Source organism: Sceloporus occidentalis, unplaced genomic scaffold, assembly GCF_023333645.1.
Source record: "Sceloporus occidentalis isolate IW3139 unplaced genomic scaffold, rSceOcc1.0.p SCAF_6, whole genome shotgun sequence".
Taxonomy (NCBI): Eukaryota; Metazoa; Chordata; class Lepidosauria; order Squamata; family Phrynosomatidae; genus Sceloporus; species Sceloporus occidentalis.
In genome coordinates this window covers 97,820,744-97,841,072 of record NW_028316986.1, presented here as the reverse complement: position 1 = coordinate 97,841,072, position 20,329 = coordinate 97,820,744, and the positions used below count along the sequence as shown (strand labels likewise).

The 20,329-nt window shown below is 43.8% G+C and overlaps 1 protein-coding gene across 1 annotated transcript; it reads right to left on the bottom strand.

Moving 5' to 3' along the window:
• Window positions 1–16,769: 16,769 nt before the first annotated feature.
• LOC149311149 (coiled-coil domain-containing protein 185-like) lies at window positions 16,770–20,035 on the bottom strand. Its single transcript, XM_089530469.1, has one exon. The coding sequence runs from the start codon at window positions 20,018–20,020 to the stop codon at window positions 18,056–18,058; it is 1,965 nt and encodes a 654-aa protein (XP_089386595.1). The 5' UTR covers window positions 20,021–20,035; the 3' UTR covers window positions 16,770–18,055.
• Window positions 20,036–20,329: the final 294 nt, after the last annotated feature.

Sequence of the window (20,329 nt, the reverse complement as noted above, 5' to 3'; positions counted from 1 at the left end):
TCTCATTCCCATTGAAATTTTCTCCATTGTAATTTGAAGCGGACTTTTTTGCTCTCTGTTCCCATTTCCCTTCCGGAACCTCTTTTTTAAAAAAGCATCTGTCAATCAAGCGCCTAGGCGCTTGACGTCACAGTGACATCAGTTGCTTCAATGCAATTTGGTGCGGGGCTATTTTTGTTCCCTGTTCCCATTTGCATCTTTCAAAATGCATTGAAGCAACTGACATCACTGTGACGTCAAGCGCCTAGGCACTTGATTGACAGCTGTTTTTTAAAAAAGAGGTTCCGGAAGGGCAATGGGAACAGAGAGCAAAAAAGTCAGCTTCAAATTACAACGGAGAAAAAGTCCTGTTTTTTTTTAAAGCTGTCAATCAATTGCTTAGGCGTTTTTCCCCTCTGGGAAAGGGAGAAGGAGCCTCCATCCCCCAAGTCCTTGCCTCCCAAGCTGTTCTGTGTCTTCCCAGAGCCCCTCTGGGAAAGGGAGAAGGAGCCTCCATCCCCCCAAGTCCCTTTGCCTCCCAAACTGTCCTGTGTCTTCCCAGAGCCTCTCTGAGAAAGCGAGAAGGAGCCTCCATTCCCCCAAGTCCCTTTGCTTCCCAAGCTGTCTTGTGTCTTCCCAGAGTCCCTCTGGGAAAGGGAGAAGGAGCCTCTATCCCCACAAGTTCCTTTGCCTCCCCCATTGCTCCCTGGGCTGTCTGGGGGGCGATTGCGCAGGCATGTAAAAAAAAAAAAGAAAAAATAGTTAAAAATGGTGTTGAATAGCTCCCCTCACACGTAGAGATATGAATGTGGAGCAGGGGGAGGTTGCAGGGGGGCATAATGTGTTTACCGTATTTGGAGGTCAATGCAGCAATTTGCTATGTTTGGACACCTGACAGAGCGCCTAGGCGATCGAAAGCTTAATTTTTTTTTTAAAAAAAATAAACTTGTCTACATATGCAATTCTTTTACCCTGCTTCCCACTCCACCTGGGGAAAGGCTATGCGAATGGGGGGAAATGGTGCTGGTAATGCAGGAAAGAGAACAAAGTGGGTGACACCCCCAAGCCAGCCCCTTGAGCACTGCTCCTCCCATCCCCAAGTTCCCGAATTGGACACCCTTGTCATTCCCATTCATTTGTCCCAGATCGGACACCGGAGGTGCAAGAAAAACCTCCAGAAAAGTGCAGTCAAATTAACCTGGGTTCGACCCCCCCCCCCCCGATTCGGGTTTTCCCTGGAAACATCGATTACATAGGGATCAGATCCAAATTCCAGTGGGAATGAAATCGGCATAATGAGGATCGAATGTGCACTCAAATGGGAACGATGCTCCTATAATCCAAGTCTTGATCTGCTTTATAAGCCAGTGAGAATGGGGCCACTGTCATTGCCCTCTCCCTCTGTGTGGAGCCATTCTGAACAAGACTGCTGACATGGGAATGGTGGTCCCAAGGCATGGGACCTCAGTTTTGTGAGGAAAGGAAAATAGGTTTGCCCCAACAGTAATGCTAACTGGAACTCATTTACGCTTCCCCATCAAGCATGAAAAGCATTTCTCCACAGTTTCACCTTGTCATCCATGTATTTTTCCAGAAGTTCTATTTCTTACACTAACACTGAAATTTTTTTAAAAAGATATTTGCAGAGCTAGTGTAAGATAATGGTTCGGAATCAGTCATAAAGCAGTCTGTATGATTGGGAGCCTGTGTCTCAATAAATCAAGGGAGGGAGGGAGGGAGGGAAGGAAGGAGGGTGGATGGATGGATAGACTGACTGCATGGCTATTGTGACTTTATATTTATTGCCACTGGATCTGGGTGGTACCTTTTTTGGGGGGAAAGTGCTTCTGCTCACAGAACGACTTTTTTATACCTCACATTACACAATTCCATTTGGGGGGGGGGACCTGCTATGGTCAAACAGAGCCCCAAATTTGGCAACATTGCTCCCCACAGCCCTAGGGAAGAAATGGCTTTTAAAACGTTTATAAAGGAAGTCCTGGGGCAACACTGGGACCATGAAAACCACATGTGCTCCTGTGTTAGAGGATTGCACAAGAAAAGCAAACTCAGTTCAGCCATGTATGCTTACTTCATGCACTTGCATGGAACTGCTATGGAACTGTGCCCATCATAGGGTGTATCTACATTCCGGAATTAAAGCAGTTTTGCATCACTTTAACTGCCATGATTCTATCCAGTAGGATCCTGACATTTATAGTTTGGTGAGGCACCAGAGCTCTCTGACAGACAACAAATCCCAAGATTCCAAAGGATGGTGCCATGATAGTCAAAGTGGTGTCAAACTGCATTAATTCCACAGTGTGGATACATCCATTGCCAACACTGTATGAACTCTTGTGCAAATCTCACACAAGCACATTTGTAGAACTTGTGGCACTATCCACTTCCTCCACTCTTCTGTTCAAACCTCTTGGGATCCATCAGATAGTGCTAGGCTTTTTGAATGAACGTGTGTGTTCTTTAGAATGTTTCCACAGCCAGTCCCTAAAACATATCACTAAGTATGTCTCCAGTGAAAGAAACAAATCACGGCCTGCTATTGCTATATGACACACCCAGTTGCCACTCATTAGTAAAAGAGCTGGAAACTGCCACTCTGCTGTGAATGCCAAGTTTCTCTTGTTTTTCACGCTTAGCTGGCCCTTTGTTTGGCCCTGAATGCTTTTCCTTGAGCTGTCTTTTGTAAGGACAGCTTCAGCTTCAGTATGACTGCCTTGTAAGCCGACTACTGGACCATGTGTGGACAAAACATGACCAGTTTGCCTGCAGCCAGTCATCGTGGGCCTTGGCCATTACATCACCATCAGACGATGGGGAAGCCTGAAAATGCCAAATGGTCTTCAGCTTGTGGAAAGGTTTGTTTTGTTTTTCTGAATGGCTAAGAAGAAAGGGGGAGGTTGGAAAATGGGCTCAGTCCTCAGACTTCAGGGTGGGAGAAATAATTGAATTTTGTTGCCATGGAAATAAAGAAAACAAAGCCTGAAATACCATGTTCTGTGCCATTCTTCCCTAACTGCATGGTGCCCTCTAGAGTGATGGATTACAATTGCTATCATCCTCAGCACCCGCCATCAGCCACAGTGGCTGGGCATCCTGGGAGTTGCACTTGAACATGTGCAGATCTCAAGTGCTGAAAGGATCAAGGAACATAGTTACCAGCGATGAGTTACTTGATCTTGATAACAAGGACAGGGGGAGATACACTTCCAAAGTACAGTGGATCTTTGGTATCTACTGGGGTTTGGTATCCAGGACCCTGCTGTGGATAACAAAATACATGGATACTCAAGTCCCATTGTAGACAATGGGGTAGTGAAATGGTTTCCTTATATAAAATGGCAAAATCAAGGCTGGCTTTATGGATTTTAAAGAGAATATTTTCAAGCCATAGATGTTGGAATCCATGGATGCAGAATCCCTGGATACAAAAGCTGACTGTAATGTCCAGAGTGAGGATATGACACTGAATGGTATAATAAAATTTTTCACAAGCCACAAGTCTAGATGAGCCCAATAATATTATGGCCTGTTCCAGACGGGTGTAAAGTACATCCCCAGGACGTACTAGGGTTAGGAAAGGGCGTGCTTTGTATGTACTGGGTATGTACAAAATGGCTGTGCCTGTTTCACACGGGCGCCACCATTTTGACGTAGCGGATGCATAGCATCTGCACGTTGCGCAGAAGACGCATAGCATCCGCACGTCGTGCAGCGGAAGTGACACTGTGGTGCACCATTGGGCACTTGCGGCGCCACTTCCGGGGCGCAGAAAGAAGCACCATTTTCGGGCTTCTTTTTGTTCCACCAGGGAGCCGCGCGGTACGGAAGCTGCGGCTCCCTCATGGAGCAACCGGCGGCGCTGGCAGACTGCCGCTTTCAGGTGGTCTGTAACGCACCTATATTAATGTAATGAGCAAAGATCGCTAGTTAAAAAGAAGGGGGGACAAAAAAGGAAGAGTCTTGTGACATTTTTAAGAGAAATAGATTTATTACTTTTTAAACTGAATCTTTAGGTATTTTTAGAGGCATTTTGGCAATAATTTTAGAAATTTGGGACTTGCTCTTATCAATCTAAGTTTTTTTTTAAAGTAACAAAACTAACAAAAAATAACAAGCAGTGCAAAGAAGTGTTTTATAATGCTGCACCAAAAGCAACCAATTGTTTTTTAAACACAAGAATATGAATGAATCCCTTTGAGCAAGTATATTTTTGAGCTCTGACAGCTTGGAAAGTTACACTTTAAAAGGCCACCTAAAGTAGACAGTTACAATCATAATGTAATGAGGTTAAACCTTAGTTACTGGGGAAAGGAGTGAACTGCAAGGAACTAATTACAACCTAATCATATGTAATGCATTATTTCCAACTTCTTTCAGGAGAGCAACCAGCTGGGAAGGCTGGTCTATATTCACACAGGTAGACTCCATTCTAAGTATGGGTGTGATCAATGCACAGTGAAGAAAACTCATTTCAGATGTGGTGCTAAAGAAGAGTTCTGTAGATACCGTGGACTGGTAAAAAGAAAAAAGAAAAAAAAAAGAGAGAGCAAATCAGAGTTAGAGCAAATCAAACTGCATTCTCAGTAGATGTGAAGATGACTCAAATGTGGGCATTGTACTTTGGGCATACAGTAAGCCCTTGTTATCTGCTGGGGTTTGGGTCCAGGACCTCCTAGGGATATCAAAATCCATGGGCGCTCAAGTCCCAATAAATTCAATGGCATAGTAGAATGGTGTCCCTGATATAAAAGGGTAAAATCAAGATTTGCTTTTGGGAATTTATATTTTTAAAAATGTTTTCAAGCCAGAGGGCAAAATGTATTTTGAGATAAGGTGACTCAGTGGAAAAGATGATAATGCTTGATAAAGTGAAAGGCAGCAGGAAAAGAGGAAGACCACACTATGGATGGGTAGACTCAACGAGGGAAGTTTACAAGACCTGAGCAGGGCAGTTGAAGATTAGGCCCTTCGCTCATTCATTGGGTTGCCATAAGTGGACAGCAAATAATACTGAAAGACTCCAGAGAGTCTTTGGCAGAAAAAAGGGAAGTTTTGGAAAAGAATAAACAAGGAACTGACAGACTCACAGGAGAATTGATTAGAAGAAAATCTGATAAGATAAATAAAGGATATCAGTTTCATTACTCTTTTAATTAAATTCTTGGTAGCAATACCTTCAGTAATTAATGGATAACAGAATCTGAGCAGAAGGATCGTTTTTTAAATCTGAGCCATATATACAAGTCATATTAATTTCAATTTGACTGAAAAGTCCTCCTTTCCTTGCAAAACTATATTGATGTCATATTTATACATAATCCTTTTGTTTTTGGCTTCACATTTCCTGAACAGTGGCAAGCTTGGCAGATTCAGCTTATACACACACACACACACGCACACACAGAAAGAGTACTAAAGTGGGTGAGGGGTTGATTTGTTTTGTTTTGTTTTTGATCATCTGTTGTTTAGAAATAAGCAGTTTGAGAAAAATGTGTAGGAAGGAACAGCCAATACACACACCCCCAAAGAGAAATAAAATCTGGCATTCAAGTGCCAAAACACCTAAACATGCCATCCGCTTCAACTGAAGGTGGGAGGACGCCTTTCGCACTGATTCCAAAATTGTGTTAATTGCTGTCTTCTTAATGCCAGCAGATATTACCACAATTAGTCAAGACTCTTAGCTTTTTAAAAGTGCATGTTGTTTCTCCGCTGAAAATGGCTAAGGTGCGATGGTGCTATCCTAAAAGAACCACTGATCTATTTTGGGGAATGGTCATCAGTGCCTAGTGGCAGAGAGCCCATGATTTGCATGTAAAAGAGGATCAGCCTCTGGCATCTTCAAGTACAGCTAGTACAGCTAGATCAAGTACAGCATACAGTGTAATGGAGGCTTCAAGCTGACTTGAGCCTCAATTCAGTTTGCTGTTGTTGTGTGCGCCTTCAAGTTGTTTCCAAGTTATGGCGACCCTAAGACAGCCTATCATGGAGTTTTCTTTGTTCAGAGGAGGTTTGCCATTGCCTTCCTCTAAGCTGGGAACATATGACTTGCCCAAGGTCACCCATTGGATTTCATGGCCGAGCAGGAAATCAAACCCTGATCTCCAGAGCCATAGTCCAACACTCAAACCACTCTCAAAAGAGCCAAACTGGTTCTCTTGTTATTAGAGCAGACCCATTAAATCAATGAGAATTTGTTAAACCCAAACTTGTGTCAGTTCCACTGACTGATTGGGTCTAAACTCTAGTTAAGAGCTAGCATGGTGTACTGGTTTGAACATTAGACTATTACTCTGGAGACCAAGGTTTGAATCCCTGCTCAGCAGTGGAAACCCACTGAATGATCTTGGGCAAGTCACATTCTGGCAGCCTCAGGGGAAGACAAAGACAACCTCTTCTGAAGCAATCTTGCCAGGAAAACCCTGTGATAAGTTCACCTCAGGGTCACCAGAAATCTGAAAAGACTTGAAGGTACATAGCAAACACTAGTTAAGATTTTGGTCTTTTTTAATGAACAAAATTAGCAAATAAATGGAAGGAGAAACAAGATGGAATGTTAGATGTACATGAGCATTTAACATGCAGCAAAACCTTTTAAAAGGTAACAGTGAGACTGTGATGCATGGAAATCAGAACTTTAAGCCTCCCTCTATACATGGACTTCATAAAAATTCCCACCGCTTTATTATCAAGCCAGGGAGGAAAGCTTCTATTTGTGTCAATGGAAACTACTGTCCTAGGGCTAACAGCATTTATGGCTGCAAGTATACTGCAGAATTAATGCAGTTTGACACCACTTCAACTGCCATGGCTCAATGCTATGGAATTCTGGGATATGTAGTTTTGTGAGCTTTATAGCCTTCTCTGTCAGGGAGCTCTGGTGCCACAACAAACTGCAAATCCCAGGATTCAATAGGATCACCCCATGACAATTAAGGCAGCGTCAAACAGCATTAATTCTGCAGTGTGGCAGCTACTGAATTCCTGCAGCAGCTGCTGGAATAACAACAAAAAAGCACACCTTACATATATTTAATGTTTCACTCTGGAAAATCATACATATATTTAATGTGAAATATGATTTTCCAGAGTCGTTGTCAAACATTCAAACTATTACACCACACTGGTTCAAAAGCTGAGGGGTAGTTTTTCTTTATTCCAATATAGAACAGGCAATTACATTCCCATCTCCCAACAATCTGGTTACTCATTTTAGTGACTTTGAAAGGATGCAAGCCTAAGTCGAGCTCGAGCCCTGGGCTGGTATTGAGCTCACAACCTTGTGGTTTGTGAAGTGGCTGCATTACAGGCTTTTAACCACTGCATCACCAGGTCTCTTGATAACATTATGAATTTACTAGTGCTCAGCCAAGACTTCTATGCCTGGATCAACAGGTGATGAAAAAAGTCCTGTCATCAGCATATTAATAACTGTGCCCCCATGCCACCAGTAAATGTCACTCAGGAGTCCATATAGATGTTTTTCAGTGCTGGGGAAAGGATGAAGTTCCATAGGACATGTCCGTAAATATGCCACAGAGACAGAGAAAAGTGCTGGAATAGCTGAATTATTTACACATTTAACTTCTTGTGGCTTTAAATATGGGTCACGTCTGAGTCAGTGACAGGCAATAGGGCAAACCATCTAAAAACATAAAGTAGCTAGTGATCTCTAAAAGTATTATGTGACAGAAATGGAACATCATGCATTTTTCTGTCTGTTTCTGTAAACTGCCCAGAGAGCTAGTAACTTCTTGAACCCTTTCCTGTATTGTTATATATTATTTATATGTATTATGCTATTATTTCTTAGATTGTATGCCATGGGCAGGTTTACTTTATCCATTTTATTGTTTGTATGTACGTCATTGTGTAAACCTACAGCACTATATAAATAAAACATAATAATAATAATAATAATAATAATAATAATAATAAGTTTGGCTGACAGATCTCAACCCTTCATAACCACGTTGGCCTCTCTTTATATGCAGTGCAAGGTTATAGTATAACACAGAAAACAAACTGGATGGATACAACTTTTAAAACAAATATGATCCAGCCATAGTTAAATGAGAATTCTTTGGCGGGAAAGCAGAATGCAGATTTTAAAGGTAAATGGATCATTAATCAATAAAGTACTTGGTTTAATTGCTAAGCATGTTTAAACTCTCCAGTTTTCCTCTAACATTCAGATTTACTGACTTAAATGATTCTAATTCTATAAATGATTGCACAGTAACTTTTTGTATGTTTTTACCTGTATCTTTCTTTGTGCTTTTATCCATGTTTGTTTAATTTTTGCAAGCCACCTTGATAGACCATGGGCAAGGCACACACTCTCAGCCCCAGAAAACCCCATGATAGGGTTCCCTTAAGGTTGCCATAATTCAGAAATGACTTGAAGGCACAAAATGACAATAACAACAAACCATGAGTCCCACTTTGGGAGAGAAGGTGAGATGCTAATGAATGGATGATTGATGCTAATTGATGCTGATGCAGATTTCAGATTCTTAACTTGATTGAATTAGGCCAATATTCACTAAGGATAATATTTTGAATTTTCTGTAAATCCCAACTGGACATAATGAGTCAACATGCATAGAATAGCACTGCATGCTAGGACCAGGTCTCATCTCTAGTTCCAAGCCTTTCCTTTTAAACAAGATCTTCTGAAATTAGGAATTATGCAACTCTTTAGTGCCCTCCACTGGTCCATTTCTTAAATGCTACATGAATAAGGAACATCATATCCATTTGAAAATAAGTGCCTGTTCCTTTCCCGCCACAAAAGCAAGTGTTAGGTATACAAGAAAGTAGCTTATCTCACATCCAAACTGAGCTTATCTTCAAAATGGAAGACATGGTGGTGGTAGGGAACTCCCAGTATTAATGTGAATATTTATCCAGGACTGCACCAGTTCCTGCAACATTTTTCCACCAGATTTTTGCTTTTAGAGATTAATTTAAATTATCAATAGCCCCTCAGTACCCTGCAAGACAACCATAATTTCATTTAGTTGTGTTCATAGCATCATACTTTCACAGTATTTTGAACACACTTGAAAAGGTAATTTCTTGGGTTGAAGACCCTAGAAGTTGACCCACACAGTCTAAAGATATGCTTGGTTGGTTCAGGGGAGGGTCATTCCAGATGTTATTGAACCGCATCTCCTATAATTCTTTGTCACTGGCTATGCAGTTTAGCAACATTGGGAAAGCCATGGTTAAACCATTTAACAGATTAATAATAATAATAATTTGTATCCCGCCTCTCCCTCTATTGGATTGAGGCGGGTAACAACAAACAAAAACAATAAAATCAAACATGACTATCAATAGATAAAAGCATAACAGGACATATTAGATTCTAGTTCCCCAATCTCCCTCCTACCCTAAAATACCATTAAAAACAATTCCCAATAAAATGGTTAATAAAATAAGTCAAGATCAAAGTCCGGTGAGTACCCTAAACAAATGGAGAGTGAAAATTCTGAGGAGATCAGTTTGGGAAGGCCAACCAGAAGAGATCTGTTTTTATTGCCTCCTTAAAGGCCTCCAATGATGTTATATGGCGGATCTCATCTGGCAGGTCATTCCAGATTTTTCGAGCGGCAACAGAGAATGTCCTCCGGGAAGTCGTCTTCAGTCTAGTTCTCTCTAACTGCCGTAGGTTCTTTCCAGAGGATCTGAGAGTGAGGGAATGATTGTATGGGAGGAGGCGTTCCCTCAGGTAAGCTGGGCCCAAGCCATGCAGGGCTTTATAGATAATAACCAACACCTTATACTGTGCCCAGAAGCTAATGGGCAGCCAGTGTAGGGATTTTAAGGTAGGTGTAATAGAATCAAATTTGGAACTCCCTGTCACCAATCTGGTTGCCATACTTTGGACCAATTGCAGCTTCCGAACATGGCATAAGGGTTGCCTCATGTAGAGCACATTGCAGAAATTGAGACTAGAGGTTACCAGTGAATGTACAACCGTTTCTAGGTTTTCCCATTCCAGGAACGGTTGAAGCTGATAATGGGCACTCCTGGCTGTCGCATCCACCTGGGATGACAGCTGAAGCGATGAGTCCAGGATCAACCACAAGCTACGAACACAGTCCTTTAGGAGAAGTGTGACCCCGTCCAGAACTGGAGAGCTTATCACCATACCCACATTGGGATTGCCTATAGCGAGTACCTCCATTTTATTTGGATTCAATTTAAGTCTATTTTCTCTCATCAAATCCATTACTTACCTCAGGCAGTCATTCAGAGGGGAGATGCCTTCCTTGGTCACTGAAGCAGTCCAAGACATAAAGAAACAAATTTGGGTGTCATCAGCGTACTGATAACACCCTGCCCCATGCCTCCGGATGATCTCACCCAGCAGCTTCATGTAAATGTTGAATAGCACAGGTGACAGTATTGCGCCTTGAGGGACACCCGATTTGAGCTCCCTCTTGGCTGAACAACTGTTGCCAAGCAACACCATCTGAAACCTGCCCAAGAGATAGGACCGGAACCACTGCAGAGCAGTGCCTCCAATTCCCAATTCCCTCAGGCACTCCAGAAGGATCCCATGGTCTATGGTATCGAAGGCCACTAAGAGCTCCAAGAGCATCAACAGGGCCACACTTCTCCTGTCAATGCACAGATGGAGATCATCGACCAAGGCGACCATGGCAGTCTCCACTCCATATCCTGACCTGAAGACAGTTTGAAATGGATCACGATAATCAGTATCATCCAAGACTGTTTGGAGTTGGTTAGCAACTGCCCTCTCAGTCACCTTGACCAAAAATGGTAGAAGAAAGACCGGCTGGTAGTTAGATATCTCCAGGAGATCAAGGGAAGGCTTTTTAAGAATGGGTTGGACCACAGCCAGTTTTATAATAAATAATAAATAATAAATTGTTTATTTATATACCGCTTTTCCTTGTAGATCAAAGCGGTGTACAACATTTAAATAATGACCAATGTCATATTACAATACGAGCACATTAAAAACAGTAATACAAATTCCAATCCAATATAATTATCTAAAAACATGAATTCAGCAGTATTAAAAACATAAAATATATATAATACATAATCAAACAGTTTGGGGGATACTTTTATTACAAGGAACTGGAAGGATAAGCTTGTTGGAAGAGGTAGGTTTTCAATGCCTTTTTAAAGGCTTCCACTGTTCCACTAAGGCGGATCTGTTCTGGAAGAGCATTCCAGAGCATAGGCGCTACAGCCGTGTAAGCTCTTTGCTGGGTAGTCGCCAACCTCACCTTAGGGTGTTCGAGTAATAATTTACCTGTTGTTCTGAGAGTGCGGGGTGGATTATGCAGGGAGAGGCATTCCCTCAAGTAACCAGGGCCCAAGCCATTTAGGGCTTTAAAGGTAATAACCAACACTTTGTACTGGGACCGGAAGCGAATTGGCAGCCAGTGGAGAGATTTTAATACGGGTGTTATATGATCTGATCTAGTTATCCCCGTAATCAATCTGGCTGCAGCATTTTGAATCAGCTGAAGCTTCCGAACCTGATACAAAGGTAGCCCCATGTAGAGCGCATTACAGAAATCCAAGCGAGAGGTTACCAGTGCATGTACTACTGGCTGGAAAGCAGCTTTCCCTGAGGGTGGCATTAATTATTGATCTTAGTAAACTCATAGTTGCCTCCCCTCCCTGGATGGCCAGCCATGAAGAGCAGGGGTTGAGAGGACAAGTGGTCTTTTGAACCTTTCCAAGCAGCTTGTCTATATCATCGGTACTCAAAGACTGAAATTGATCCAAATTAACCTCATTAAGAGTCGCTGGACACCTCTCTTGTCATTTCTATATCAAAGGTGGTGTCTAAGTCGGCCCTTATCCGAGAGATTTTATCTGCAAAGTAATCATTGAAGTTGTCACAGCACCCTCAGTAGGTTGTAATATCGGGTTCAAGGTGGAAGGAGTCTGAGTTAGCTTCTTAACCACCTTGAACAGCTCTGCTGGACGAGACTTCGCAGACGCAATAGATGCAGAAAAGAAAGATTTATGGATCACAATCCTGAGACAACATCTTATACTACCAGTAGAGAGAATATTGTATCAGGGCAGAGACACAAGTTGCCTTCTGTCATACACTTGTCTCTGGCATCACTGCACCTCAGAGACACACCTGATGCTCTTGAGCCATAGGCTTCCATTTCCCTTTGCATGGACAATTATGCATACCCTTTGCGACTTTCAGGTTGGATCTTTTGAGTATGGCAATCATTGAGGTTCATGCATGTGTAGGGGTTTCTCAGCAAGCTGGAGAGACCAACCAAATCATAGTTAGAGGTATAGCACTAGAAAATGCATCTAATAGATTTTAGCAACCTTTTCTTTTTTAAAGAAAACTTTGCTCACTTGACACATGAGCCACATTTGATTTTGCTACCAATGGTCAAGAGCATCAGAGATGCATTTTTCAGTCTCAATAACAGCCCACATCTGCTGGGAGACCAGCAGTATGGTGTAAGTGGTTTGAGTGTCAGACTAGGACTTTGGGAGGCCAGGGTTCAAATCCTCACTCAACCATGGAAATCAGCTGGGTGAGCTTGGGAAAGTCAGACCCTATCAACCTCAGAGGAAGGCAATGGCAAACCTTCTCTGAATAAATATTGCCAAGAAAACCACATGATGGTCTGCCATAGCACTGCCAAAGTACTTGAATACAAACAATGCTTGCTGAGAGGATATATCACCTTTAATTTTGACTTCTATCATGCAGCATCTGCTGGTGCCTTGTGATCCAAACAGATGGGTATTTGTGTGTCACCTCATCTTCCACTTCCCCTTCTCTCAGATTCAGATGTGATAGCTAGCATCCAAAATGTTACTGCTATAATGAGGAGCGTGATATAATTGAGAGCTCATATTGCCTACATTTTTTGGTTAATATTAAACAATTAAGCATGCTTGACCAGTCCCTCCTCCCTGCATGTGGACCTTATCATAATGTATGAACAGCTGGTGAGCTAGAAAGGTGAACTATCTGATGGCCCTACTGGGAGTTTAGGTAAATGCCAAAATAAGGCTACAATGTCTGTGAAAGGGAGACCTGTTAAAATCATTCATCACATTCTTCTCCCCCACTTCCTGTAAATCTTCTCAAAATGAAAATTTACAGGTATGCCTAATATTACTACTATCTGAAGTGAACTGTAGCTTGTGATTCTGACATGGGAACAATTTCCAAAGAGCAAATTCTCCTTTATGTCAGTGTGCTTCAGTCAGAAAAACAGCAGAATATGAGGGTCAAAGATTTTTGCAGCCTTAATATAATCCAATTGTTCCCCTTGCCCAGAGGCATAAAATAAAGCTAAATTCTGCAGCAGCTGTAAATACTGATCCCAAACTGAATGTGTAGGCACTTAAAAAACAAACAAACAAAAAACCTGTGATGTGACTTTACAGTAGAACTATTTTTCTAAAAAAACAACAACCCAAAATCTTAACACACTGAACTTGAACATCTTTAGCTTGGAAAGGAAACAACCAAGGAATACGAGGTTCTGTAGGCTATGTTCAGAGGGAGACAATGGCAAACCCCTTCTGAGTATTCCTTGCCTAAGAAAAAACTGAGAAATTCATTAGGTTATCATACGTCAATGAGAAAACTGAAGATACACACTAAATCCTGAAATTTGGATGTGTACAAATTCAGCTCTGACCTTTGATGTGTTGTTTCCAAGGCTTCGAAGACACAGAATGGTGGCACAGAAGAATGAAGTTGCTGCTTTAGGTTGCATTCACACAGCAAAACTAATCCAGTTTGAGACCGCTTTGACTGCCATACCTCAATGCTATGGAATTTTGAGAACTGTAGTTTTTTGTAGCACCAGAGCTCTCTTGACACAGAAGGCTAATTCTCTCATAAAAATACAGTTTCCAGAACTCCATAGCATTGAGCCATGGCAGTTAAAGTGATGTCAAACTAGATTATTTCTCAGTGTGGATGCAGCACATGTCAAGAAGTCAGCGTCTGTCCAGGGAGCTATTTCCGTTTCATTCCAGTAATATAGGCTATATCCCTTTCCTTCTAAGAATATAGTTCAAATGAGGGACAGGCTTGCACTTACACATCCTAATAGTTTATTCCTCAGACAAACATGTCTGTGTTGATATACAGGGTAGTTCTCACCTCATGGGAGGAATCCTTTCTAATTAAGTTTCAAAACAGAGGAAACTGTTTTTTATTCCTTCTGGCCACATGCTCTCAGAAATTAAAGGGTTGACCTGATCTGTAAGTGTGCATTCAGACTGACATTTATTTGCTCAGAATATCTGGTGGGTGGCAACTTTTTGTAAGAACTTATACCAATCATGTACTGGTTAACTCTCCCTTATCTGAAATACTTGGGACCAGAAATGTTTTGGATTTCATGTTTGGGGGGGGGGGGAGTATTAAGGAATATTTGCATATATCTAATGAGATATCTTGGTAATGTGATCCCAGTCTAAACATGAAATTTATTTATATTTTGTATACACGTTATACTTAGCCTGAATTCCATACACATTTTAAATAATTTTGTACATGAAACAAAATTTGTGTATACTGAACCATCAGAAAGCAAAAGCATCCCTATCTCAGCCACCCATGTGGACAATTTTGGCTATTGGAATATTTTGGAGTTTGGGATTCTAGATAAAGGATACCCAACCTGTATTCTAATAATCCAATAAGGTTATGGCTTTTTGTGGGAAAGCAAACTACACTGACTTCAATGTATAAAAGTGACTTGAGGGGGGACCCTTAACTTCTTATCATGTAGCTGCAAGTTTGGTCTCTCTCTGTTTCAGCCACCCTCAGCCTTTCAGTGACTGAACTACAGTGATGATCCAAAGAACAGCTGCAATGCTGTAAATTCCATTAAAATTGACCTGGCTGATTTTGACATAAATGTGTTGATGGCTGGTGTGGGAAGCTGACAGCTTAAGCATTCTTACTAAGGATTATCATATATAGACTTCACTGAGACAAATTCAAGTAGCTGATTCTATGAACCACAGGGATGCAGCCCAGTCTGGTGATGTTAAGCTGAAGTAGTATGATTAAAGCCAATTTAGTCCTCCCAATGTCACCAGGACTTTTACTGAATTTTTAAGCTGCTGGTGCCAGCTTGTCAAGTGAACTGTTTTCATGCCAAAGCATTTTTAAACTCTTAAATTATGTCCCTCTGCCTTTTCTTACACCTTTAGCCTCATGGGACAATTTAAAGGGATGTATGCATCTCTTTTGAGGATCCCCAATAGGCAGCTACATTTCTTCCATTGTGAATGTTGTGCTGGGCAGGAGAGTGAATGGAGAGAATCATTCCTGTGTGATGCCTGCCCGCTTTAAATGGCACCTCCAGCTACCTACCGAGCATCTGTTTCATAGTCTGGAGTGTGCGTGTGTGTATGATTTCAAAAGAGCAGATGGTAAGCAGTGCTATCCTCTGCAACACACCTGCTTTCCCAGCAGCCTGTCAAACTGCATTTGGGTGGGCCACTGGGAATGTCACTTAAACTGAGATGGCACATGAAGAGATGCCATCCTTATTTCAATTGCACCCCTCCCTTCACCTCTCCCCAGGCTGACAGTTACTAGAAAAGAGCCAATGCTATTCTAAGTATGTAACACCTCTCTTTCCTGAACTTGGTCACACGCTAAAATTTGGGTGGTAGGTTCTCATGACTGTGTGCCGTAATGTGCCTCAGTCACAATCTGAGGGAGGGGAATGTGGCACAATTATTTTATAAGCAGGTGTGTGATGCACATTTGGATGTGAAATGGGAGAGTAGTATTGCTGGCTGTTGGCTCAGTGGGGGCTGGTGGACAGTGGGAAAATGAACTGTTTTTTGGCCTGAAATTTAAAGGAGATATTCAAGTTTCTAAGCCTGCTTTGGGGATACAGTTCAGGATACTCTGGGTAGCTCTTTTAAAGTTCAAACAAAAACCTGGGAAGAATCAATGTTCCACTGAAACAGAAGCCACCAGCCACCACTGCTCTGGCCATGCCCACAACTGGCGTGTGACCTCTAATCCAATACCTTCTTGGGGCCAGTTTTCCCACTCCTATCTTGAGCCAAGACTAAGAAACGCAGAACAACCCTTCCAATCTTGTCCTTCACTTAGGTTTAATGAAAATGCATGGCTTATTTTCCTCAGGAATTTTGAATGCAGATATGTGTAAAATGGCAGATATTTATGGGGTGCAGAGCTTGATATATCAAATAGCATATAGAAATTGAAAAGGACAAATATAGCTCACCAATCCAGCCCCACAAAATATATGTGGTCCCATTAATTTCCAGATCAGATTGACAAGTAAAAATGCTTACAATTACAACTGAAATGGAAAGGAAAATAACACAGCCCCATTTATTGTACATCAGGTTGGTAAACACAAACATATCTTTCCATTCACTGAGCTCTGAAAAAATTTCAGTCACATCCCAGAGGTGAGAATGTTTTGAAAGATACCCATAAAAAAGAGATAAAATGCTCAGTTACGTCTTTTTTATTCTCTCAAACCAACATAACAAATGTCACACAAGCTGCTCAAAGCATCTGACCACAGGCAGCGAAGGGGACACATTGATTTAGCCTGTATTTAAGCAAGTAAATGTGAACGCACACATTGCTCCACACAGGTAACCCATAAAAATAAGTATCAAGTAATGCAATCCTCACTTTTTGAAATACAAAAATAGTTCATCTAGCTTTATTTTAAAATACCGTGAATGACACAAGGTTGGTGTTTTCACAGTTTCCAGTCACAAACTTTCTTTCAGCACATGAAATCTTAGGCACATATAATCCCTGAAATAAGGTTGTCCAACTTGTTTAGAGATCTCCAACAATGGAGAGTCCACCACTCTCTGGGGCACAACCACATGCTAAAAACAATAAATTCATGTTTTCCAAATTACGGATATGAACATGTTCCTGTGAGCTGGGCAAAACGGATCCCTGCAGTTGATGGACTAAAACTCTCAACAGACCAGTGTAATTTAGTGTGATGAATTCTGGGAACTGCAGCTCAAGACTATCTGAGGGGGCATTTTGCCCACCCCAACTGTACAGCACAGAATCACAGAATCCTAGAGTTGGAAGAGACCACAAGGCCCATCAAGTCCAACCCCCTGCCATGCAGGAATTCACAACCAAGCACCCCTAACAGATGGTCATCCAGCCTCTGTTTAAAGACATGATAAGCTTCACAGAAATAAGTGAGGCTAGTGAATATGTGCACTGTAAACTGTTGATGATTTAGCTATAAAAATATTTATTTGAATATAAAAATACTGAACAACTTTCATTGTGTTCTTGATTATGAGTGAGGGATTCATACTTGGACATGGAATATCATTGAACTTATGTGAAATACAAGTAGTCATTGCAAAAATATATTTAAAACAATTATTTGTTGCAGGAAGACTAAATTAAAAGGTACCTAGCATCAAGTTATGGCCATACTTAATAGTGCATTAAATGTACAAAACTGTATGTGGCCAAACTTCAGTGTCTTATGTTCATGATGGGGTAACAAATGCAAGTGATACACATAGGCTAAGTCTCCCTTATCCAAAATGCTTGGGACAAGAAGTGTTTTGGATTTCAGAGTTTTTATGGAATATTTGCATAAACATAATGAGATGTCTTGGAGATGAGACCCAAGTCTAATGACAAAATTCATTTATGTTTGTATATACCTTATACACATGGCCTGAATACAGCTTTTTAAATAATTTTGTACTGAAAAAAAGCTTGTGTACATTGAACGATCAGAAAGCAAAGGTGTCACTGTAACAGCTACCCGTATGGACAATTTTGGATTTTGGAAGATTTTGGAATTCCGGATACTCAACCTGTATGTGTGGTATACAATGTAAACTCTTAAATCACAATCCCCCCAAACACTTATGAGTCAAACAGTAATTAAGGCTGAAACCACTTTAGTGTACAGCAATGCAGAATTCTACAAAACGAACACATTACAACCATGTTTTGGGGGACACAAGACAGTCTGGGATGTTTCGTTAAACTTCACTAGAGGCCTCGAAGGAGACTTGCGTTACGATGGGCATCTAGTGCCATCTGGTCAAATGAATTATGGTTTATCAGATTTCTCACTTTTTCTCTAAGGTCATAAGATGCTTGGGCTAATTTCCTAGACTCTTCAATAGCAGTGTCTTTCTGTCGTAGGATCTGATTGCTTTTCTGATCTTTCCGTCGCAGCGCTTCTTGCAACACCCGCAGGTTACGTTTTTCATCATAATCAAGCTTCTGTTTGCGGCTGTGGTGGTTCCTTTCCTTCATGCAGTTAATTTCTTTCATCCGCTGCGCTCTGTCTTCGATGTTTTTGGACATGATTTCTCTGGCCTGCTGGATCTTCATCTCGGCTATCTGCAGCAGCATCTCCTTACGCCTTCTCTTCTCTTCCTCCGTCTCCTTCGCTCTAACCTTGGCAATCATGCCTTGCTCTTCCTCTTTGAAGCTCTTTTCTTTCAGTTCTCGGTTCCTCTCTTCCAGAAGCTGTTCGAGGATCTCCTGAGACCTCTGGAGCTTTTGTTCAATGCAGAGCCTCTTGTACAGCTCGTCGGCTTTCATCCTGTCGTCCACTTGTTCCTTGGCCTGGATGTGCCTGGCTCTCCTGTATTCGTTCATGTCCGTTTTCCTCCTCTTCCTTTCCATTTCCTTCACCAGCCTCTTCTCCAGGGCCTGCATCATCTTCTCTTTGTACGCGTAAGAGTTGTGCTCCTGGGCGCTCCTCTCGTTTAGCCTTTTCTCCCAGAGCTGCTTTTCCTGAGAGCGTTTCCGATACTCGGCTTGAAGCCGGGCGTTTTCGCTTCTCTCCCGGCGCCTGCACTCTTGTTCTTTGGCCAGTTTCTTCCACTTCTTGTCCCGGAGCATCATCTCCCTTTCCCGGGCGGCGACCAGCTGCTGTTCCTCCAACTTGAGCCTGGATTTCCTCCGGTCCCGGTCCCGCTGCCACTGGTCCAGGCTGTCGGCCAGCTGGTATTGCCTCTCCTTCTCCAGCCGGGCCTTGTGCTTCTTCTCCTTTTGCCTCATCTTCTCCCAGGCCTCCGAAACCTCCAGCTGCCGGTCTTTCATCTCTTCTTCTTCCTGGTGCCTGGCCAGCATCAGGGCGGCGATCTTCTTGTCCCTTTCGGGGAGCAGCAGCTCCTCGTAGCGCTTGTCCATCATCAGGTCCTGGAGGGCCAGGCGAGGGCCCCCTTTCCTGGGCTTGGGATGGGGATGATGGGGGCGGCGGTGGCTGTGCTGATGGGCCCTGGAGTCGGGGCCGGCGTAGGGGCTGTCTTCCTCCTCGTATTGCCTCAGGGAGTGCATGAGGTCGGCCAAGCTGGGGCTGCTCTCGCAGAGCTCCTGCCACTCCTTCCTGGAGGAGAGCTGCTGCTGCTGCTGCTGCTGCTGGGGCTCCTTCTTCTTCCTCGCCCGCTCCCTCTCCTCCGGGGCCGCCATCTTGGCCCTGTGGTCCAGCTGGGAAAAGGAGAAGGAGGACGGGCAGAGCGAGGGGGCCTTGCTGGCGTCGGTGGGGAAGTCTGCGGGGAAGCCCACGGGGGTGGCCCAGGGCTCCTCGCGGAGCAGGAGCAGCTCCTCCAGCCGGCTCCCGCTGCGTCCCACCGGGGAGCGGCTGGGGCCTTGCTGCTGCTGCTGCTGCTGCTGGAAGTCCCCGCCATAGAGGGTGGTGCAGGAGGTGGTGGTGCCGCCGGGGGTGGCGCAGCCCTCGCCGGCCAAGTGGGGCTGCCAGGCCGCCAGGCGCCGCGGAGGAGAGCCCTTGGGGTGCTGCGGGGGGCGGCGGCGGCTGGGCGGCAGCGAGGCCAGGCTCTTGCCGCCCTTCCGCCCCGGGAGCCGCCCCCCCTCCTCCTCCTCCTCCTCCTCCTCGCCGGCCCTGAAGGGGCCCTCGCCGCCCGCCGCCTCCGGCTCGGAGCTGTAGGCCTCGGCCGCGGAGAAGAAGCGCCCGGGGCTGCAGCGGCGGCGGCGGCGGGCCATTGGCGGCGGAGGCGGAGGTGGGCTCTCCAGGCCGGAGAAGCTGCAGCAGCTCGACGGGGCCGGAGGCTCCTTCCTGGCCTTGCTGCGGGAGACGCCGCGCCACCCGCCGCCCTCCGCCCCGAGGCACTGGGCCGACCCCCGACGCGGCCCTCGGCGACGCCGCCAACGCCTCATGGCCCAAGTGGACGGCCCCCGGCGCCAGGCCCCGGCGCCGCAGGGAGGCTAGGCCTCGGCGTCACAATGGTCGCCCCGGAGGCAGGCCCCGAGGGAGGCAGGCAGGCAGGCAGGCCCCGGGGCCTCGTCGTCGAA